This window comes from Vipera ursinii (genome assembly GCF_947247035.1).
Source record: "Vipera ursinii genome assembly, chromosome: 1".
Classification (NCBI taxonomy): domain Eukaryota; kingdom Metazoa; phylum Chordata; class Lepidosauria; order Squamata; family Viperidae; genus Vipera; species Vipera ursinii.
In genome coordinates, this window is record NC_139512.1 from 331,711,153 (window position 1) to 331,735,702 (window position 24,550).

The following is a 24,550-nucleotide window of genomic DNA, read 5'->3' on the forward strand; positions in this document are numbered from 1 at the left end:
ACTCTCTTTTTCATTGCTTGATTTTGAGCACAAATGACAATCAAAATTCTAATTATTTATTTTGGCAGTGAAGTCTGAGACCATCTCCTGTCAGGACTATATTCAGACATTCCAACACTAGGACAGCATAAAGCTTTAGAAAAAGGAGCTTCACAATGGCAGAAATGAATTGAAAGCACCTCTTTTCAAACCATTAAAGCAGCCACATCGTTTTCAACGACATTTCTCTATCTTTCTGAAACAGTTGTCAAAGCTTTTGAAACCAATTTGGTTGCTTTTAGCAATTTGAAAAGAGCTGCTTTTCTTGCACAGGAAATTTTATCCAAAAATCCTGCCTTCTTCTTGCTGTTCTATCTTCCAATATTGGCTTATGTCCCTGTCTGTGATATTCCCATGGCTGTTTATGTCATGCCAGCAAACAACAGGCTCTTTTAATAGTAGTATAAATAGCAATTTGTTACTAAAATTGAAGTATGCTAAAAATGAGTGTCTCCATATGGTGGGAATTAAGAACAGAGAGAAATGCAATCTTTCAGAAAATATCCTATAAAATGGGGAAAGATTATTTTCAATTTTACGGAGGGAACAGAGGGAAGAGAAGATAGTCAAGGCTGTAAGATAATTGCACTTGTTCTGTTTTAAAAATATAATAAATAGAACACATGCACACACCCTCTTATTATTGAGAAGAGGAAATAATAATAATGCATGAAGAAGTGTTATAATGGCAAATATGAAAGAAAATTACACATTGGCTTCAAAATTCTATCATTCCCAGTCAGCACAGAAATGGCCAAGGCAGGTTAAGGATAACAGAAATTGTAATCCACAATATCTGCAAATCTTGAAAGAAACAGACAATTAGTTCAGACCCGATACTAATGGCTGACGATTAAAAATTAGATTTCACTCACCGGAATCCAAACATGATCTCATCATGGCGAAGGTGGGCATCATCATCAATAGACAAAATGGCTTCTGTTTCAATCTCATCCCAGGGCAGAAACCGATTATTCAAACTGTTCTTCTCCGTCCGTACAACCTAAAAATATATACACCTTTAGACTTTTTTTTGTCTTTACTTTATGGTGTAACATCTTCCAAATGCCATAATGGATATAATCACACCAGAATTTGTTTAAGCAGATATAGTTTTTTTGGGGGAGGGTTATTTGCATAAAACTTTTTCAGGGGAAAATAGCAAACACAAAATGCACAGTTTGAATTAGTATATCTTATTCAAAGAAAGATTTTGGCACTCAGTTGCCAAAGATTTTGTTGCCTCTTTCTGTCTCTTTGGGATAAGAGTCCTTCTTTGGGGGAGATGGGCAGTTCAGAAAATTGAAAAATACTTCAACAACCAAACAAACAAACAAACAAAGAAGCAAAGAGCCTTGGTGGAGCAGTGGGCTAATGCCTCCTTAAGTAACACCAGCTGCCTGCAATTAGTGCAGGTTCGAGTCCCACCAGGCTCAAGGTTGACTCAGCCTTCCATCCTTCCGAGGTAGGTAAAATGAGGACCCAGATTTATTTATTTATTTATTTATTTATTTATTTATTTATTTATTTATTTTATTTTAATTCCATTTATATCCCGCCCTTCTCCGAAGACTCAGGGGGGCTTTATAAACTTAGCAGTAGCCTTCATTCTATGTATATGCCTGCTTATTAGGGCTTTCACACACACCCAAGCGGCATTATTACAAAGTCAGCTTAATTGCCCCCAACAATCTGGGTCCTCATTTAGATTGTTGGGGGCAATAAGCTGACTTTGTAATAATGCCGCTTGGGGGGGGGGGCGAAAGCCCTAATAAGCAGGCATATACATAGAATGAAGGCTATTGCTAAGCACATTGATTTGTGCTTAGAGTGTAAGCTGCCCTGAGTCTTCGGAGAAGGGCGGGATATAAATGGGAATTAAAATAAATAAAATAAATAGGACTGAATGGAAAGCCAGGGTTTGGCGGAAGCAAAAATCTCTGATCTCTACTCAGTGTATTCTTTGTGAGTTCATCATCTTTGGATATATATTCATTGTAGAGCAACTGTTTGCCTCCTTGGGAAATCAGAGTATAAACTGCTGTTCTAAAATATCCAGTTCCCACTGCTAGAAGCACAGATAACTCTCTCTCACAATCACCAGAGTGAGATTTTTTTAAAGCAAGCAATGCCTACAAAGAAAGATAGAGGACTGTGGCAATAAAATATCATTAAATAAGAGTACCCTTGGATCCTGCCTAAAAAGAATTCCTACCCTGAAATTGTTAACAGTGGAAAATATTTATTAAAAAGAACTGGGTGACAGTTGATATGATTAGGATCCTGCATTAGGTCAACATTAGTCTTTCCCCTCTGTCAACAGCTAACAGAAAGAAGAAGGCAAGCGGCATTTTAGAAAATATTAATCCAAAACTGAAACGTAATTAATTAGAAGGAAAAGCACAGTAAAAACTGAATGGTTAATTAATTGCTATGCTCCAATGGACAGAACTTCCCACTCTGGGTTCTCCTGACCTCTGGACATTTAAAAAAAGAAAAGAAAGACATGCTATACTGCATTCCCAAGCCTCTGTCATTACAGCACGATCTATCCTCTGTAACAGGGGTATCAAAGTCGTGACTTTTTTTCCTTCTGCCAGCAATGGGATGGGCATGGTTTTGGCATGATTCATCCAGCCCACGGGCCGGCAGTTTGACACCCCCGCTCTATAAGAAGGATATGAAAGCAAAATACTTTCAAACACTGAAAACTAAGGATGAAATAATGGAGGAACTGTTACTTATTCAAAGCTCTAGGTGCATCCATTACAGCTTCATCTTTATGAAGGTTGCAAAGCTATAGATTAGGTGCAAAAGATACACAATGCATATACATACATTTATTTTATTTTATTTTATTTTAATTCCATTTATATCCCGCCCTTCTCCGAAGATTCAGGGCGGCTTACAAGCTTAGCATGCATACATACATACATACATACATACATACATACATACATTGATGGAACATAGCATTTTTTTAATAAGGAAATTAATAATATCATACAATCTTAAAAATATCGAGCTCTTCTTTTCTCAGCAATTATGGTGGCTGAGAGAAAATAAATAATTAAAAAGCAAAATTAGTCTTTATATTTCCTGCATCTTATACATAAAATTGTCTACACCACGGAGTGCATTCAGAGAAATTTTATATTTTAGTTCCACAGAGTTTGGGTAACAATCAATAATCATTATCACACTAACAATCATGCACCTTATACAGCTATATTGCTTTTTACAGAAGGAAAGAGTATTTACTTGGAGATATTCAAGGTGCAAAATGCCTGTGAATCAATATGTTCTAGGGAAATGTCTCAACCAGTTGTATCAATTAATTCTCCAACTACTTTTCTGTGAAGACCACGATATGCTGAGGAAAAAGAAAGTGCTTTTTTTTCCTTAGACTATCTGAAATAAGCAGCTTGAGTTCATAATCCTGAATATATTCACTAAAAGTAAGGTCTGATTGAAATCTAAGATATTCATTTGGATACTATACAGTGAATACACTGTAAGACATTAGTAAAACCAACAACATAAACCAAACCTGAGGATTTTGCTAGCTGAAAATCTTTTCTCTTAATATCTAGGTGGCATAAGGGTCTTCTCTCCTCCTTAGTAAAACAATTACCTATTAGACAGGCTAATTAGAAGAATCAGTGAAACACATCAGGGATGAAGGGCCATATTTGACATTTGAGTAGAGTACTATAGGTCAACTTCAAAAAGTAGATAGAATCAAACCAAACCTAACCTTAAATTGATTTAATTCAGATGTGACAGTAAATATTTTATTTGGTACTGCATTTAGTACTTTTTCCCCACTGTGACTTTAAAAATTACACTGACAGCAATGTATAAAAGGGTTCAAAGAAATGCAGATAAGGATGTGCACTTCTGCTTCATAAGCAAGAATATCCAAATTAAGTTGTGTAAGATTGGAACTTATCAAATCCAATCTATAGAAATCAGTATTTCAAAAGCAAATTTGTAAAAAGTTTATGAGTATCCAGGTTTGGTGTTAGAGAAGCTCCCAAACAGCTACCCAAATTCTGCAGACAATATGACCATTGTCATAGATTGTGGAAGTTGTCTACACGGCTGGAGGTCAGTTAGATAAAATGTCATTTTGTTAAATAGGGCCCAGTGCTCAAGTTTGTTGAGATCCATATGGATACTGAGCCCATCTTCTGGAGTGTTGGCTATTCCTGTCAGTTTAGTATCATCTGCAAATATGATGAGTTCCCCTTCTATTCCCTCATTTAAATCTAAATACCTCTCTAAGCAAAGACAGTATTGCTATCAATACTGATGCCATTATGGAAATAATTATTTTTTTGGTTCTGTAACATAATTACATTTACTATATGGCTGCTTGATGAATAATGGGATCCAAAACTCTTGCACACTGAGTGAACAACAATCTAAAAGAAACAGCAAGGATAAAAAGATATAGACAAGTACTTTCTTTCTTGAAAAGCAAGTTTCTAACCTCAAAATATTTTATTCATTTTATTTATTTATTTTATTAGATTTATATACCGCCCTTTCCCGAAGGACTCAGGGCGGTTTACAGGGTATTTAAAACAACCAGTACAAAAGTTAAAAACAAATTTAAAAAGATTAAATTATCCCTAAAATTAAAAAACCCAGTTAAAAATTCTCAGCCTGGGCCAGAGAGCTCAAAGAGCCAGGTCTTCAGGTCCCGGCGAAATGTGCGAAGGTTGGGGGCTGTCCTAAGCTCCACGGGCAGCTGGTTCCAGAGGGCAGGTGCACTCACAGAGAAGGCCCTTCCCCTGGGTGTTATCTGCCAACAGTCTTTTATCGGCGGCACCCTGAGAAGACCCTCCCTGTGGGAGCGCACTGGATGAAGGGAGCTTGATGCTGGCAGCAGGTGTTCCCTCAGATATCCCGGACCCAAGCCATTCAGGGCTTTATAGGTCATCACCAGCACCTTGAATCTCACCCGGAGGGCAACCGGAAGCCAATGCAGCTCACGGAGTAGAGGTGTTACATGGGAGTATCGGGAAACCCCCATCACAACTCGCGCGGCCGCATTCTGCACCAGCTGAAGCCAATTTAAAGGCACAAATTGGACACTGTTATAATAATATCACTTTCAATAAACTAATATTACTAGTTAAAATAGTATTCAGTTTGGTTACATGGCTGGTCATTTTTTTTCATTTTTATTCAATTAAGAAACTAAGCAACCAGTCTTATCTATTAAGAGTCCTGGTGGTGCAGTGGTTAAAAGTGCAAACTCTGCCCACAGCCTGGAGTTTGATCCTGACAGGGCTCAAGTTTGACTCTGCCTTTTATCCTACCAAGCTCAGTCAAATGAGGACCCAGATTGTTGGGGGCAAGATGCAAACAATGCTGACCTTTTAAACTGCCCAGAGAGTGCTATAAACACTATGGGGTAGTATATAAGCCTAAATGCTATTGCTATTTCTCTTAATCAGTACCAGACTCTGGCTAGCCAGGCACTGAGCATGAGAACAAAATTCAAAGGTAGCATTAAAACAGCATTTAATCCTGCCAATTCAAAACTCTGCTTCACTTGGTCCCATTATCGTATTATCACAGGATGATTTTTAGTGCTTGTGTTTCAAATTAAATGTCAAATATAATTTCCTGCCAGAACAAGGAGCATGTCTGCTCCCTTGGAGGAGTTCTGACATGGTGACTCAGCATACAGCATCTCACTCCTGCCAAAATACGGGAACAGATATGGAGGCCTCTCCCTGTTCCAGAGAAAATCACAGGCACCTGAAAAATGTCTTTGTTAACAAACCAAAGCAGGCTGCGCTTCCTTAGTTTCATTCTCCCCTCTTTGTATCAGAACAAACTGTTGGCTTGGATCACACTGCGGCAATTCCACACTAGCTATTGCAATGCCAGAATTGCTTTCAAGAAAGTAGCAAAAGGAATGAAGGCAAGCATAAGTGCCCACAACACCCACTACAAAGACGGGATCCACAGGGTATGCCTCTTTGAAGCAGGGGACATCCCTAGTTCATTACTCAGAGAAGTAAATACTGGCATGGTAGGAGTCATGCCACTTTTGTCTTCTCGTAGGTTGAACCAACCAACTGGCAAGGACAAGATGCCAGGCGACTGAAATGCTTCTGCCAACAGCAAAAAGGCCCTCTGCAGCTTGAGGGTTCTGAATGAGAGAAACTGGTGCTAAATGATCATTAAGACCATGATAACAGGTGGCTACCAGTCATGCCAGGTGCTTCTTTTTATGTTTTAAAGGAAAGCTGTCTCTGCAAAAGGTTGAGAAGCACTTCTTAAACTTGAAGTTCAAGGTGCACACGGTAACGGTGCCAAAGAAAGCTTCCCTTGGCAAAGCTTTATAACTATTTTGCAAGAAAAGTGGAGTTGCCAAGAGATTCAAACATAGTAACTTTGTATAAAAGGCTCTGCCAAATTAGGAAAGCTTTTGTTAACACCACAGCACCTCTGTGGGCAGTTTACAGCAGTGATGGAAAAGAGTATATTGGGACCGTGTTTTGACACTCTTACTTAAAGCAAGGTTAATCGTATGATCACTCATCACTTAACACCTTTACTGAAGAGGCTCTGTATAATTTTTTCCCCCTCTACTCTCAGATATAGACATGGGATGACAAGGCAGATATTGTCTGCATTAACAAGAGTTTAAAGTACAGAAAGGTCAAGAACAAGCACAACTCCATACTTTTCTTATTATCTGGCTCTGCATACTGTTTTGATTCTGGAGGATCTTATGTGGAGCAGATCCTACCTTTTAAACCATAGGTCCCCAACCCCCGGTCCGTGGAACGGTACCGGGCCGCGGCATGCCAGCAACCGGGCTGCACAAACAAGCAAAGCCTCATCCGTGGGATGCAGGCAGCACACAAACCCACACATTCTCCAGTCCATGGAAAAACGTTTGTCCATGGAACTGGTCCCTGGTGCCCAAAAGGTTGAGGACCTCTGTTTTAAACAACTAGGGAAGGGGAAAAAAACAATGCTCCTGCTGAAGGTAGATGGACACCAACAAAAAAAACCCTGTAAGCGGGCACAGGGGCACAAAGATGCACTGTAGGATTCTACCTTATGGATGGTTAGAACATTTTCCTGAGGAGAGCAGGAAGAGGAAAAATGGAAAAATTGATGGTTTGGGAAGCAGCAAGGCCAAGATAACCAACAATCCTTCTGCCATGAATAAAGTGGAAAAACAGGGAAGAAAGAACAATGGTTATTTCTCACTGTTTTTCCTCATGCTTTCTTCAATATGCAATCATTTACTGTGATAACCACCTCCTCCTCCTCCCTTACACAAAATGAATCTTCCTATATAACAGATCCTACCTTTTTATGTCTTATTCATGCCAGGCTGTAACTTAAGGGCCTTAGTTGGCCATCCATGACTATCATAAATCATCCTGCATGAAGATAAAATATAACTCCATGTAAAAGTTATTTCACCTCCTTCATTTTGTCATATAGATTTTTCTATCCCTAGGCCAAATGGGTTAACACTTTTCACTTTCATTAAGTTACCAACTTAGATCTAATAAAAGTATACAAAATGCCTCACAATCAAAAGATTTTATCCTCAAAATGGCCTTTTTAAAGGTCAAACCACTTCTGGTCATTTGGAAAGACCTGTTCCGAGATCAAATAGTTCTTCCAAGGACAAGAGATTTCAATTTCAAAAACCTGTCATATTCTAAATCTTCTACCTTAATATGCCTTACTTCCATTTAATGAAACTAATCTTCTGAATATATGTATCTATCATCAATGAACATAGCTCATTCTTAACACTCTTCCCTCACTTTCCTCAATCCTCCTGATGTAAGGAGGCAGAAAATATGTGCTTATATATTTATAACTATTTGCAGACCCTTAGAAACAGGGTAAGGTCAAAGCTGGTATCTGTGCTCAAGGGTCTTATCACCTCTTCACCTTCTTATTGAAGCCCCACTGAAAAAGTAAAATCCTCTTATTAAATGACTTAAAGAATTCAGGGCATTTTGGTTTGGTTGCATCTTATCAATTATAGAGTATTTTCAGTTCAGCAACTCCAACTGTTGTTGCTTTTTGCCAAGTTACTTCATTGAGCTAACTCTGGCCAATGCCAGCATCTCCCAAATTGTAGCACTATGAGCAACACATAAGAAGCATTATATATTAAAAATAAAACCTCTAAATTAAAAACATCCATTAGAAATAGAATTGAACTGTAATAGTAATATAATAGTTTTTGCTGAGATTTGTTCATGAAAATAGCAATTTGATCCTTCTATTCCATGAACACTTCAATGTTAAAAGTTGCAACTCAACTGTTTTAAGATATAGATGCTACAATGGACATACCTCCTAATTCGTGGAAAGCAGGCAAGAGTAACTTGCAGGACTGTCTCTAGATTACAGCTCTCAGTTGCATAGGATAGCATGACTATGCATGGGGTTAATCTGGGCTTTGATTATACTTGTGACTTCGCCCAAATATGCCTAAAATGACCAGTAAAATATTTATTATTAGTAGGGAATGGGCATGTGGCACGCGGCATAGATATAACTAAGTTTAGTCTATACTTTCTCTGTCCTATTAACGTGTATCATGTGAAAGCCTCAATTAGCTCAAGAGAGAATGGGCTGCAAAAGTCACTATTTATGGTGACTTTATTTATTTATTTATTTATTCCTCTTTTTCTTATCACTTGCCTTTAATTGCATTCTTTCTTTTAATATGCTTTGCCCAACTTTACCTAGCTGTTGTGTATCCTGATATGGACTCATGGCTAATCAGTAAATCATTATCATCATGCTATCTCAAAGATGCTTTTTCAGAAGGCAACTGGACTTTCTTGTTTTTCTTTGAAGACATTTCGCTTCTCATCCAAGAAGCTTCTTCAGCTCAGCTTCAAAGCTGAAGAAGATTCTTGGATGAGAAGCAAAATGTCTTCAAAGAAAAACAAGAAAGTCCAGTTGCCTTCTGAAAAAGCATCTTTGGGATAAGGTCCAATCTCCTTACCCCCCTCTCTGAGAATGTTACTTTTTGTTATAACCAGACACCCCCCACTGAAAAAGAACTAGGGACAGAGTATTTTTCTAATTTGGCACTCTTTCTTTTTTACTCTAAAACTATTCACTACGTAGCAACAGATTGTCACATATTAGCTGATTTCATGCTCTTCAGCACATGTCTGCAGTAGCTGGTAAACAGAGTTCTTTACTCCAAGGTTTGGGATGGCTGTTGAGCTTTTAGGCCAACAGATTGATTGTGTTATTTAGCAAATTTATTTACTAAATTAGTAGAGTCCTTTTGAGGTAGCCAGGTGCTTAGTCACCAAGCTTTGGCAACAGAATAAATAGAAAAACTGAAAGAACCAAGGAGGTATCAAAGACACAGTAATTCCTTTTTTACAAATTATTCTAAAACTTATGAAAGTGGAAATGAAGGAGATCCCCAGAATCTAGGGCACTTAAAAGATGTTTAAGTGCATATTTAGTCCCTGGTAGTGGGGAAGGATCCATGCAAAGCTGGACGTCAAATAGGACTGCCCTGGAGAGACATCCTGAAGACAGACACCTCCTAGAAGTGTAAAAGCAATGAAATGTAAAACCATCTGCTACAGAATCATTACTTAAAATGATGTTGAGAAATCATGGTGGTTAAGTGGATGAAGGCAAAAATCATGCAGTGGAAAGATAGTATGTGAATGTCATAATATTATGTATGGGCCAGCTCAGGAATTGTATGTCAACTGGTGGTGAACTTGATGCTGCAATTCCTAACAGTTTTGAATGCTGGTGGCGGAAGGACTCCTGCCAAGAACTCTGTAATTGATACAAGATTTCAAATGGGATCTACACAGGTGCATAACTTGTATGTGTAAATTATAGAGACCACAATGAGGAAAGTGTAGTTACACCTGTTCTGCATTTTTAGCAGAACACTATGCAAAAGCATGACTTTCCTTCTCTGCAAATGGAAATACTGTGAAACATTCTTAAAACTGAAGAAGGAATGCTTGAGTTTCTTTCAGGTAGGCTGTGATATTTGTCTGGGATATTCCAGCAACAGCATTAATAATTCAAGTTTGCAGAATTCCCAGATTAAGTATAGTTCAGAGGTCCCCAACCTTTCTCGGTTGGCGGACCAGAGGGAAAGGGGGGGGAAGCATTTTATGAGCACACGTGTACACAAATGGGGCTGCAAGCATGTGTGTGATGCAGACTGGGCAGTGCTAGTGCCCACATGATGTAAAAGGGGTGGCACTAGCACCTGCATGACACTTGCTAACCCTGCCCAGTTTGCATGGCGCAGTGCCCCATTTGTGCAGCGCACACCCCATTTGCGCAGCATCGTGCCCTGTTTTTGCTGTTTTGCTGCGTGGCGCCCGGTTTTTGCTGCGTGGCGCCCTGTCGCTAGTATGAATAGGGGAGAGGGTGTGCATTGGCCAGCAGGCCACAGCTCAGTAGTGTGCGATGGCCCACAGGTTGGAGACCCCTGGTGTAGTTAACACCTACAGCAAATGCAACAAATAGTTTAAAAGCTTTCGAAAAACAGGAGGAACCAGCTTGCTCAAACAGAAAAGCTCTTCCAGAATCTGTTCAGATTTAAAACGCTACAAAATTCACATCCATAAAAGAAATTTCTTGAAATGGATCTGCAGAAAATAAAAGATAATGAGAACTTCTGTCAGCACTGCAATCTTCCCAGAGAAAGTTATGGTTAGGCTGCAAAGTAAAAATTTCAAATGATACAAATGCAGCAAGATTTACCAAGACACTTTAAATCTGCATTTAATATGTGTCTTTGGGAGGCATAAAAGAAAAAGAAAGTAACTGTAGGAAGCCATTTCCTTTTGCCTCAAATATCCTAGGTGGATGGGTGATGAAGCTATGCTAAGGATCTTCTTCAAACAAACAAGGCAGACGATTCCACCAGTTATCCATCTTCGCCCCTAACAAATAGTCTACGTAAATAAGTTATCTCATCACCATTATGGAGCATTTTTAAAACGGAGATGAACATGTAAATAAGTTTATTTTCCTCTCAGTCTTGACCTCAGATTTACACTATCATTTCAAAGCAGATTTGCTCCTTATTTAATAATTAGCATAAGTGAGCATCATGTCTGATCAAGAGGAATAAATGGAGTGTGTGGGCTCATTCCATCCACACATCACAAAAATTGCATCCAACAACTGAGATTACAAGATCTGAAGAATTTTGTTTCCTCCATTTTCTCCCAAGCTAAAGCGATCAATAAAGAAACGAGAACAGACAACCTTTCAGCAACTGGGAACCATTGTCTCCTCACACACACTCATCTGCTTTACTAAGACGTAATTTTCAGGATTTCCCCAGTTTTTAGATTTGTGGAGAAAGTATATAGCATTACTTTGATCATTTGAATCCAGTCTTAGGCCTATCACATTAATCTGTACAACAGCAGAAAATTAAGCTACTGATTTTCAGTGTTTTGCCACCAAAGTTTAGTAGCATATTTAGGAAAGAACTGTGATGGAAGCAAAAGCCTTTGGGACTAGGTTTGTGCATGCTATAAGTACAACTTCACACGTACAAATATGCACGTATCAACTTCAGAGTAACCGGGCATCTGTCCTCCAGCAAGCCAGAAATGTGCTGTAGAAATAGGAATTTGAGATTTATCCCTGAATTAACCTAACCCAAACCCCCAACTGTGCCATTCTAGACAAGCTACTTTGTTTCTAGCAGACATGAAAAGACAGTTTTTGCAAGGCACCTTGTGCACTGTAGGAATAGTAAATAATAGACATTATCTGGCAAACACGGATAAGGATAAATTTCAAAGCAGCATCAAGAAATCAGATAGCTTTTGTCTATTGTGAAATTCACTTTAAATGGTTGCTCACTCAATTATCAACTCTGAGCAGTGAATAACAAATTAAGATAGCAATAAAGGTAAGAACAAAACATATCATGCCAGTTTATGGTTACCAAAACTTCATATGGCAATGAATTCCACCAGCACAAGAACTGATGATGTAACTTCATCAATCCACTCCTCTTATGATAAATAACTGGTAATATTTTCAATGTTGTTTCTTAGCAACTCAAGAATATTTCTACTCACCTGCAAGGCTGAATACATATAAATTGTAGATCTCACTACTTAATATCCACAAGGCATCTTGCAACCTTCAGAGTGTTTGCATAATAGGATGCAGATTTGCATACAGGCATTCACACCACACAAACAAGTATGCCCCTGAGATCTACAAGGAAAGCAATAATATACTCCAGTGGTAGATGACAAAAGTAATTCATAGCACAACAATGAAAGAAATGCTGTGCTCCACAGTGCCCTAGAGCAGTTGCACCAGACTATCCAGAACTGTAGAATGTTTTAAAATGCATGACTCACAGCAAGAAACTGAATATTCATGGCCACAGGGATTAATAAGAACTGGTAGGCTGACTTTCTTCTATAGGGACAATCTTTTTATTTGAGTGCAAGCTGCAGGTCTCTGTAGAAGGAAAAATTAATCTGAATTTCATGTACAACAATTCAAGAGGAACACTTATTATTTTATGTATCCATCTGTATATTATTCATCTTTTCATTAAACCCCCCAAATTTACTGTACCATAAAATCAACAAAATATCTGCTTTACGTACAGGAGGTGACTCAATTTTTAATAGCTCTCATCCAATTCTATACAGCAAAGGAAGCCAAAATATTGGGAAGGTGGGAGTACTATAGTTCAGGGGTCCCCATCCCCCAGGCCACGGACCAGTACTGGGCCACAGCCCATTTGGAATTGGGCCGTGCAAGCGGCAGGTGAGTGTATGGTGCAGCTCCATTTGTGTGTGCCCACCATTCACACAAATCGAGCTTCACGAGTACGTGAAAGTGCCTACCACTCAGGTAAATGGAGCTTGTGTGCGAGCGTGCACCTGTTGCTCACACAAAACCATTTCCTTTCCCCTGTCCCCCCCAGCTGGTTCGCAACGCTAGGAAGACTGAGGACCACTGCTGTAGTTCGTGACTAACAGAAGGCCTTGCTTTGCACACAGAGGGCCCAAAACTGAATCCTTGCTATTTCCTGTAAAATTGATAAGATCCATAAAGACTGAAAAGGTCTTTGAGACCTGAAACAGATTCATATATTAAGAAAAGCAACTCTCAAGTAATAAGATAAACTCTTCTTCAACTCCAATTTGACCAATGAAGATTCCACAGATCTTACGTTTTAGTCAGCATAAGTAGGAAATGGTTTACTATTGCCTTCTTTGGAATTGTTTTTCAACTTTTGTCTCTTGTTTAGGGCTCTTGCCAGACTCAAATTATCCTACTTTGGACACATTATGCAAAGATCTCTCTGGAGAATTCTCTAGTGCTGGGGAAGGAGGAAGGAAAGAGAAGAGGATGACCAGCAGGAAACTGGATGGATTCAGTTACAATGTTGATGGGTGCATGATTGGAAATGCTGAAAGACCAGGTTAAAGACGTATTATCATGAAGAAAATCTATCTGTGTGGTCACTTCATTCTTTAATGGTCTCCCATTGATATCTGATGCTGTTTAGCATCCAAGCTTAGATACTGGTGGCTAGATGCAACCACTTGCTAAGATACACTCATAATTCAGTTTATGTAGTATTGGTAAGATGCTTTAGTTTGCAAGAGTACGAAATCTGCTGCTACCAAGAACCTATCACCCCAGGGACAATATTAACTCCATCCTAATAGTATCCACATCATTTATTTTCTCCTGCAGAAATTAACAGTCTCCATTAATTACAACATAAAAAGTAGCACTTGGTAAAACTCTAGTGGGAATAGCAAGAGCAATAGAGCTTAGACTTATATACAGTTTCATAGTGCTTAACAGCCCTCTCTAAGCGGTTTACAGAGTCAGCATATTGCCCGCAACAATCTGGGTCCTCATTTTACTTATCTCGGAAGGATGGAAGGCTTAGTCAATCTTGAAAAAGGGCAATATCTGACCCTAAAATTATGTCTTTGAAAAAATACAAGTCCTTTTTCCAAGGGGACTTGGGCAAAGAATAATGGAAATTATATCTATAAAACAGGTATTTATGTATATAAATTCACTGCAAACATTTGCTGGGTTTTACACAAAAATGTGAAGGGCTAATTATTTTTATTAGCTTCCCACACAAACTATTATTAATGAGAGCAGGGGAGGGACGTTGGCCATATGCTTTACTAGGAGATCCATGCAACCGTTCTAAAGAAGGTGCACTTGACAAGGCTATGCTCTTCAAAGTGTTGGTCAAGATTGTTCAATCATTGTGTAGTACCTTGAAGGAATGATGTCATAAAACAAATGAAAAAGTGACTACTAGATAATTTCTGATCCAGTCTGTTCTGAGATTTCTTAAATACAAAACCCTATTTCTTGGCAGCAAAGATAGCCCTGGTTCCACCGTCACCCTCAATCTGCGCAGCTGAGAGGTGTATAGAAATTGTCAGAACCATGTGCTTGTTAAAGCTCTCTACTGGTACAGCACATGGGATCAATACTTTATGTGGGAGTGCAAAGCAGTACTCTAAAGAAGAATTATGAAGCATGACTAACTGACCCTATTCCTCTTCCAGTATAATCAATACTATCAATAATACCTTTTACCCATTATATTAGATCCACTGCCTTGTTCATATTAAAAAAAGAAATAGACTGATATAAATCCTTTCTCAAATAATGCAATATCCCCAAATTAGTAAGGAAATACTTAAATTCCCAGGATTTTGTCACTGATCTGAAGGGGGCCATCTTTTAGCAAAGGGTCTATTTATTAAATTTAAGAATATTCATCACAAATACATGCCATGCTTTTTTAAAAATCACACTCAAAGCATTAAGGATTGCACCATTTTTTTGTGGGGGGGAATGGACACTATTGGCAGATAATTATATCTCTGTATGTATGCTTTCTTTTAAGAACTACATAATTTTCCTTACTGATACGCATTCATCCACCTGAGTATTAAAGCTTCTGTGTATAACAGAGAATTAGACATTAAAAACATCTATCACCAAAGGATCCTAAAAGCTGGCAACTAATTGGTTTCCAACAGAGGCTAAATGCCCTTTCCTAAAATAATCCGAAAGTGCAGAATCACAAACAAAATGAGCAAGGGGAAGAGATAAGTCTTGCAAAATTCAAGATTCCAATTGCATCTGTGCATTATTCCTTGAATTATTAAATGTAAGTACATGTGTAATAAAAAGTAAAACTGAAATTTAGTTTATGATTTATACATAGCATATTTTATATAAAAACATAATTTTTAACACTCTTATTCTGAAAACAAGATTAAAACAACCATTTACTCTTAAAACGTTTTTACATTACTGTTTTTTATATTTTTTTTACATTACTGCAAAGTTAAATGGACTAAATAACAGGAAACCCTATTAACTGGCAGAAATGTAAGGATGTTTTGAAAAGAAAAGGCAATTTGTAACATGTGTTGTAGGTTGTCCTTTTTATCTTCTTTCTAATTCTACTTCATTTAATTCTAATTTATTTAAGTTCCGAGAGCTGGCTTAGTTCAAATGAATACAGTTCCTTGGCAGAAAACATTTTCCCCAGACTAATTGTGATCTCCAAACTGCTGCCCACAGGGCATTCGTGTTACCCATGAAAATATAAAATTTACCCATGAAAATATAAAATGTACCCATGTTTTGCCATCAGGAATCCAATCGGCTACAAAGTGTTAAGCTCTTGGAATGCTGAACAGAGTTGGGAGTCTAGGAAGGTGATCGCATGGGAAGATCACAATCAATTTCTTGTTCCAGTCACAAACTCATTTACATGCTAAATGAAAATAGTATATATGGCATCTGCAAAGTGGGAAAGACAACAACCAACTTCAGATCTTAGCACAGATTACAAACACGTATCTCTGATCTGAAATCAGGGATGCTGTTCATAAAAGCAGCTGGCATCACACCTTATCCTTCTTTAGTTTCATTATGAGATAGTCCCAATTACTGTTTGGGGTTAATCCTCAGAAAAACTGCAACTGCCCTACTTCTTCAAAAGTTAAAAACGCCCGGCATGAAAGACCATGCTCCTCTACTTCCATACACTTAAAATTCCCACTCTGAGTAACAAGATATAAATAGAGCTCACCATTTTTAAAAACTCGCTTTCAACATAGCTTATTCTTACCAGTGAAGCTGTGACTGCACCCTACTCACCAGCCTTCCATATTGCTGATGCCATTCAATATACACATATTAATGCATATAACCAGACATATAGAATGAAAAACAGGGAGAAGAGAGAATACTGGATTATGTAAAGCCTCAAACTGTGTTATTGGTGGGACCAATTTCTCTGTCCCAGTTGGGAATGATGGGAAATGCATTTAATAGGAAAACCAGTATCACACAGTGGATAAAATATCAATTTGGACCAGGGAGACATATATTCAATTCTTGACTCATTCACTGAGATGACCTTTTAGTGAGGATAAAATTGAGCAGAACACTTTGATATATATGCCACCAAGTATAACTTGAATATTACTTTCATATTTTAGATAGGCAGGAAGGCAGGCAGACAGGGAGACAGACAGACAGACAACATATTCTAAAAGAGAGAAAAATTATTTAATTTAATTTAATTTAATTTAATAATATTTGTATACCGCCCTTCTCCCTGAGGACTCAGGGCGGTTCACAGGGCAGAATAAAATACTAAATACAAACATTAAAAAAAGATTAAATGATTGCCCAAGTTAAAACAATTGGAATAAAATTCTAAAACACCAAGTTAAAATTAAGACACCAAAAATAAAAAACCCCACCAATCCCCATCAGGCTAGGCCGGCTTGAACAAACAGAAACGTCTTAAGATCGCGACGAAAGGAGCGAAGATCGGGCGCCATCCGGAGCTCTACCGGTAGCTGATTCCACAGCTCCGGGGCGCCCACAGAGAAGGATCTCCCCCTGGGGGCCACCAATCGACATTCTCTGATCGGTGGCACCCTGAGGAGGCCCTCTCTGTGGGAACGCACAGGGCACATATATTTGCATGGTAGCAAATATATTCACAGGTCACTGAAATAAAGTACAGTGATTGCAATCAAATAAAATATGGCAGCTCTTTGTTAAATTTCAGTTGACTGAACTGTTACCGGTAGTAGAAAGATGGTATTTTCATCCAATGTACATTTATTCTTGTAACAAAGGAAAGCTATTTGTCAAAGGAGATTTTATCATATCTGAAGATTTAGCCTTGATTTCTCATACACAGAAGAAATATTTAACTGCTAATATGATGATTATCATATTATCATATTATCATCATCTGCTTCAAAGCTACATCATCACTGCTATTTCCAAAATAAGTATGTTTTGCTGCATGGAGATGTATGTACTTCAAGAATGGGCAAAGATAGCTCTTTATTTTTTTTCCCTTTTTTAAAGAAGCTATTTTTCAGAAATTATACTCTTCTTATATAATAAGTTCAATATACAAATTTCTCCCAAGTTTTCATAACTAGAATCAAACTGGAGCAAAGAAAAAGCAGTATTATGGGCACTTGGAAATGCTAATAAAAGAGGAAATATGCCCTTTTACATACTCAAACTGTGTAGGGTACAAGGCAGGATGGTCTCAGGATGAGCTTCTTTATGCATCGTGTAACAAAACTGATATGTTGAACTCAGTCATGCTCACTTGCTTTTAACTATAATCATGATGAATGATGCTACATTCATCAAAGGATTAATATGTTGATTGCCAACTGCCACCAAGTCCTTCTTCCATAACCATTCATCTACTCTTTTGCCTACCGTACTCAGATTCCATCTCAACTATAGCCTTCACTTCTTTTATCATCTTCTCCTTTCCCAATCTTCAATCATTTTTCATCACGGTACTCTTCATTTTGTCCTACCATCTCCTAAAATCCTTTTCTCCCCAATTTATATTATCCTTAACTAATCCAGTCTGCCTCTAACAAGGGAGAAAATTGTTTTTATTCAACCGGAAGAGTTGAATAAAAAAACAGAAATTATAATTGTTATGATTAACCAGACTTTCCACCCTTATCCCTTCAAGAATTATAGGAAGGATTTCAATCCATCCTGAATTTCCTGCATTCAAACTTAGCATTCAATTCATTCCATTACACTGGCTCTCCTCCAATTGGTAGCTTCAGTGTATTGGCTGCTATGACTTTAGCTGTTACTCCTATTTCAAAATGCAGATGGCATTCCATATCACTACACTGTAATTTGTTGAAGTTCATTAACCACTTGCTTTAGGTGCTTTGATCAGTAATCACTTTGTCATAGTGGCATTATCACTCTTCTGCACCTGGCAGTCTCATGATGCTTGAAATGGTTTGGTGTTAATAGGAAAACAATTTTTAAATGATGCCAGTTCACCCCACCCCTTCCATTTTTAATTAGAGAAAAACTTTGCTTTCTTAACTCTCACACCTTGTGCTAAATAGCTTGCAACAAAATAATGCCAAGAAAAGAAACAAAAACACATCACAATCTCTATTACAGAAAGGGGAATGTTCCATTCCTTGGTTTCAGCTATCAGCTTTTAAACCTCATGGGATTCAGACACACGGAATGTTTTCCTACTAAAGCATTCAGAGTTAACGAATGGAAGCATACAGGGTTGCAAGTACAAATAAACTATACTGAAAATAAAAATCTGTGCCAAATCTGTGATTTATATTCACTTGTAGTATGGAGAATTTGTAATCTGTATTGCAGTGCCTAAGAAAGGCTGCAGTTGTAAATCAGTATATTCTCAAAATTTCAGCTTTTAAATGAAATCAATAGATGGTCTTTAGTTAACCACTATCTGCTCAGCAAACTCAGCCATAATATGGTATAATTATTTTCCCCACCCAAAAAAGATGTCATTAATTTGGGGGAATGGGTGGAATTTGTGTAAGGTTTGGAGTGGGTGGGACATTGTTGCAAGAAAAAAGTACAGAACATCAGTTCTTTTTTACAGGGTTTATATAAAAAAAGGCATCGGTTCCCAGTGAGGAAAGGCAGATATATCGAGATAATTTAGTTACTCTATTAAGTGCATTCAATTTTTTTCATGTATATTCACATGCATCATCTTTTATTCAGTTATTTATGTGATGGACTGATTGATTGATTTAGGTCTTTGTTGAAGTGTATCCTAACTTTCATTCCTTTCAAACTGTATTCCCTCAATTTTTTCCCAAGAACAAAGTAATTTGGGTTGAGACAGAGGGATGGGAACAAAATCACCCAAAGCTTCCTTGATTAAGATAGATATGAATGTGGCTCTCCTTAATCCTAGTACAATGCTTTAACTATAATGTCACATTGGTTCTATGGAGGGCATTCAACAATATTTATCTTGACCACTGAATTGCTAATTTAGGTTTAGCTTCTTCGATACCACCCTCCAAAAAACTAACCATTTAAGATTTACCAATACAGTCCCTACTCAGAAAATAAAATATAAAAGATTTCCTATTCTACCTAGAGTTGTGTTTCTCAGCCTTTACAACTTTAAGTTGTGTGGACTTCAACTGCCAAGAATTCCCCTGCCTGGCAGAAGAACAGTATGGATGTATCAGAGAGGCAACACAGGGTATTATTGGAAAGTATTTGGCTGGGGAAAGGTCTGAAAAACTAAGCAAAATGATGAGATGAATATTAAAAGAATAGGGGTTCATTTTGCTACATTTGAAATAACATTTCTGACCAGCTTCAGAACACACTATTGCCTGGTTTCTTCAACCCAATTTTCAGATACAATGAACCATGTAATAACCATGCTGGCTGAGTTCAGACTACCCATTAAATTAACATGGTTTGCTAAATTTGTCTCTCATTTTATCATGCAAATAAAGCCACTATATTATTATTGGAAATATTTTAGAAATACTTTTATAAGGTAGATCAACAGTATGAGACCCTGAGCTATGAGGAGAGCTTGGGTTATGAAGCACTTTATCATCAGAACTCCTGGAAACCCAATTAAGCAAGTTTGATTGCCATGGTCTCACTAATCTCTATTACACATCTATGTGTATTTCCAGGACTGTATATATAAAAAAGCTCTCTAAAAAGCAGAATATCTGGTATCTTCTGAAAGCTAAAGTCTGTAGCCAGTACTATATTCTAAATAGCATTAGATTTCAATGTACACACAGCCCTGAATATAAAGTACATGATTCTAGGTCAACAAACAGAACACTTTGAAAGTTTCTTCCAATCTAAAGGTGCAATGGTGAATTCAGCCATAGATTGAGCAAGGAAAAGACCTTATTTATTCTGTAGATGTCCAAGATACAAATAATCTTTGCATCTGCCTCAGCTCCCTTATTAGATTAACCAGTGCTGTCATCGGAGAAAATAATAGACCTTTAGACAACGTTTTTTTTTGGCCTGGGGTTACAATTCCTTTTGTACCCACAGTCCACTAGGAGGCAGTTTTGATGATGTGTTGATTTCACTGAAAGGCCTTTCAGATCTTTTCTTGACCCTTTTGGTTTTATTGGGGTTAATTTCAAAATAAAACATTAACACATTGCCATTTGCAACACATAAAAAGCAAGACATTATCATGATACTGTCATCACATACTGGAGGCTTGTCTGGGGGAGGGGAATGCATGCGGACAACAGATTGTCCACCTCTGCCTAAGTAGCCAATTAATGGTCGCCATTTACTGTATATTAATGTTGCAGTGTTTGCAGTGAGATAAGTATTTTATATTACTACTCCTAGAAAAAAGTGTTTTATTCACTGTTGTCAGAATTGAACAGCATGATTCATTAGCTAGAAATTGCAAGATGAAATATTAAGTTCATTTAACCCAATGTCAAGGTCCTAGATGACAAAATAATAAAATATTATTCTATTCTTGGGTTTTTTTTCTCTCTCTCTCTCTCCTCTCTCTCTCTCTCTACTCTCTCTGTGTGTGTGTGTGTGTGTGTGTGTGTGTGTGTGTTTGTGTGAATTCAAAGCAAAAAATATACCATCATCCCAGAAAGACAGAATATTATCTTTCTTCTATTGAGTCTCTTTCACAAAGCCAATTCATTCCTCCACTTTTACCACCCAAAGTTGATGACTGTAGATCCCATACTGCAAAGATGCTAGTTAGGAAATAACAAGCAAGGCCCCATCATCTATAAGGAGCTCAGATTATGAAGTAAAGTACATCTGCAGCCCTCAGAACAATATCAGAGAAATTTAAAGGGACCACCCTGCTTCAATGGATGGAAAAACAATCAGAATATTTTATTTTTGCAATATCTAGTAGCACTCTTCACTAGCACTCATGAAATTGTATTTTAAAATAATATTCTAGGCCTCTAAAAACAGCATTGCTTTAATAGAAACTCTAAAATTCAAATTGGTTATTCAAAAGATGCCTCATTTCATAATGTAATGTGTTTTATGCAAACATTGGGATGCTTTTATTTTGGGTTGTTTTAGAGTTTTCCTTTATATTTTTTCTTTTGTACTTTAGCATATAAAATAATAAATAATTTTTTTTAAAAGGGCCACATTACATCCAGCTTTCACTGTAACACAAATCTCATATTTTTACACTGTTTTGGACAATTTCTGGATCTCATAGTTTGCTTTGCTCTAAAATCTATAAAAATACGTGCAAACTGAGAACATCTTATGGCACAACGGAAGACCAACATTTTATATAAATAGTAACTTGAGTTTTCTCATAGGAATAAAAAAGGAAATATCTGAATTTGACTTACCACAATTGGGACACCAATGTCTGGCCAAAGCAGATCTTCTGATGGAAGTTTAGGGGAATTCCAGACCACTACAACTTTATTTAAGTAAGGGAGACCATTGAGTCTCTCTAAGGAGTTCATTAAGACTTCCTCTCGCTCATAGGTTAACATGACTACTGTAAATTGTTCCCTGGGAACATTCCCACCCAATGAAGCTTGGAACTCCTTCCCAGAGCCACCAGCTCCACCACCAATAGGTCGAAATCCAGTGCCTGACCCTAAAAACTTGGCTTCTGAGGGTAGAACAGGATCAAAGGGTGTGTGTGGAAAGAGGTGGAAGGGACCAGGAGCTGAGTTCCAATTTCTGTAAATATCCATTGCTGTGAGAGTAAAATTGCGTAAATATTTGGGAGATGAGTAAGGTGGTTCAGTTTCTACTGGCCCCAAATCTAAATCCCCATTGTCTGCCATATTGGGATCTGTGCCAGCAGCTTTGCCAGAACGGTGAGGGATCTCCACCACCATTTCCTCTCGAATGGGAACAGCTGGAATTTGGATTCGAGTCCTTATGACAGCCAAGACCGTGCTAAAAACACTGTCTGAAGTGGAAAAGTAGGTTTCCCATAAGAAGCGGCCCTGCCTCCTCATGGCCAAAAGGTCATTGTCAGAAATGCTCCTCAGAAGGAAGTGCACTTCTGTAATACGCGGCTTTGGTATAATTAAGGCCGCCTCATTCCACCAAATTACATCATGATAAGGCAGTTGGACTTGCTCTCCAAGGATGACTGGAATAGCACCAACTTCTAGAGCCTCAAACAGTCTCATTGCACAGCCAGCAGAGATCATAAGATGGGTATCACCCGGGGTGATTATCAGTGCAAAAGTAGATAATTTCAGTAGCTGTAGTCTGTCTTCTCTTTCTCCACAAAGAGCCCACTCAGTGGGCAAACTTGCCTTTGGCTGATTCTTACATGTAAATTCCACCAAGACAAAGTCCAATTTGCTGTCTTGAACAGCCTTTAATGTGGTAATAATTCTATCATCGTAGTCTGCTGGTGCATTTCCTTCAATTTCTTCCTCAAATGATCGTACTTCTTGTAAGCTGGATCGGAGAGATTCAACCTTCTCCCCTTGGAAACTGAATAAGTATTTTCTCTTTACCGGCACCTGGGGCGGGATCTCTAGGAAGTTGGGTTCAGACATGGCATGGACAAGAGGAGATACTACAATGTCAAAACCTGGACGATACTGTACATCATAAAAGGTGGACTGGGCAATCATGGCTCTCCCAGTACTGACATTATAAAGGAAGTTTTGAGTTTCTGACTTCCTGGATAAATTAATAATGAGATGGTTATGTCCATCTGTCCTCCAATATGGCAAAGCGTGCAATTGTTGTTCTAATTCAGTAGGTTTAGGCATTACAGGTTCCTGCATTTCCCCTACTAGGACAATGTAGAGACAAGCAATATTTGCATTTTCAGTAACATATATGTTAGTTCTGACAGTGGATTCAAAGGCTTGCTTAATTAAAGGATCCAATGAGTTCCCAAAGTTAAACTGGTCACTGTTGTAGACATATACTGGAAAACCAGAGGTTAGTGGACAACGTGAATAGTCAAAGCAATTATGCAACCGGCAGTTTCTATTGGATTTTGGCATGGGAAAACTAGAGTCATCTTTGTCTGGTAGCAGTCGAATCGGCAGTGAAAGCTTGGGCTGGTTCTGAGCCATCAACTCTTTATATGAATGCTCTGTTTGACTGATAACATTCTTTAGTTGCAGAAGATCCTGCTTTGCATTCTCAATGCTTTTCTTGCAGGCTTCAATCTTAAGATTCAGTTTGGAAATCTCACTGTTTAACTCCTGCCGCTTAGCTTCCAACTGGAGCAGCTCTTCACTCACTGACTCTCGAATTCGGCATAAATCCTCAACATGCTTCACCTCACAAAGTTCGTTACCTATGCGGGGACCAAAGATGCGCTTGCCAGCATCATCTACATCATCTATGGTGGTTAAGTAGTAATGGGCAATGAGAGGAAAGAAGACCAGGATAATGAATAATGTGAAGCTAAGCCAAGTGAGTCGAATCCGACTAGACCATCGTAGCATCCAAGGTTGGCCTCCATTCCCTACTCCCCCATTCCGCAACATTGTATAGCCAGTCATGAGTTCCAAGGTTGGTGCCACACCTCTATCACGTGGGATCAGTAGCCATACCCAAAACAGTTTGTATCCCAGGATTTCCAGAAGGAAATATTATTGTGTCTGTTTGACAAAAAGCCAATAGAATGGAAATTTCATCTTCTTGTGATGAAGGATACAACTTCTGATTTGACGGGAACCAACAATCAGAAACACTTCTCTCAAGCTTCAATTAACTGGGTGTCGCAAGGCAAAAGAAAACAGGATTGACATGGCAATCAGAAGTCTTCTCTGGGCCAGATACACACAAAAGGAACACTTCAAAGTTTACTCTTGTCCGCATTCTGAATTAGCATCCAGTAAACAAGGCAATCATGAAGAATCTCATGCTATCAGTATCCCTCGTCGTCATCATGCTGCCAGTAGTCCACTAGCCTAAAAAACAACAAGGATATATCAGATCATATAAACAGTGAAGATTTCATTAGCCTCTGAAAACAGAACACATGTTTTTGAACAACAAAGCAGAAATAATAGCATACTGCTCTACATACTATCTTTACAAAACTATGCTGACCAGACATTATTTGGAAAATGTATCTGATGTTAATGTCTTTGGTGTA

General features: G+C 38.1%; 1 protein-coding gene across 3 annotated transcripts in view; it reads right to left on the reverse strand.

The window, feature by feature from the left end:
* Positions 1-24,550, reverse strand: part of EXTL3 (exostosin like glycosyltransferase 3) — a 149,358-nt gene that overhangs the window by 23,581 nt on the left and 101,227 nt on the right. For all 3 annotated transcript variants that reach the window (XM_083348419.1, XM_083348421.1, XM_083348420.1), the window contains 2 exons: positions 21,804-24,362; positions 915-1,042 (listed from right to left, as the gene is read on the reverse strand). In XM_083348419.1, the coding sequence (XP_083204545.1) occupies positions 915-1,042; positions 21,804-23,951 (2,276 nt within the window). In that variant the 5' untranslated portion in view covers positions 23,952-24,362. The remainder of the gene's footprint in view (positions 1-914; positions 1,043-21,803; positions 24,363-24,550) is intronic.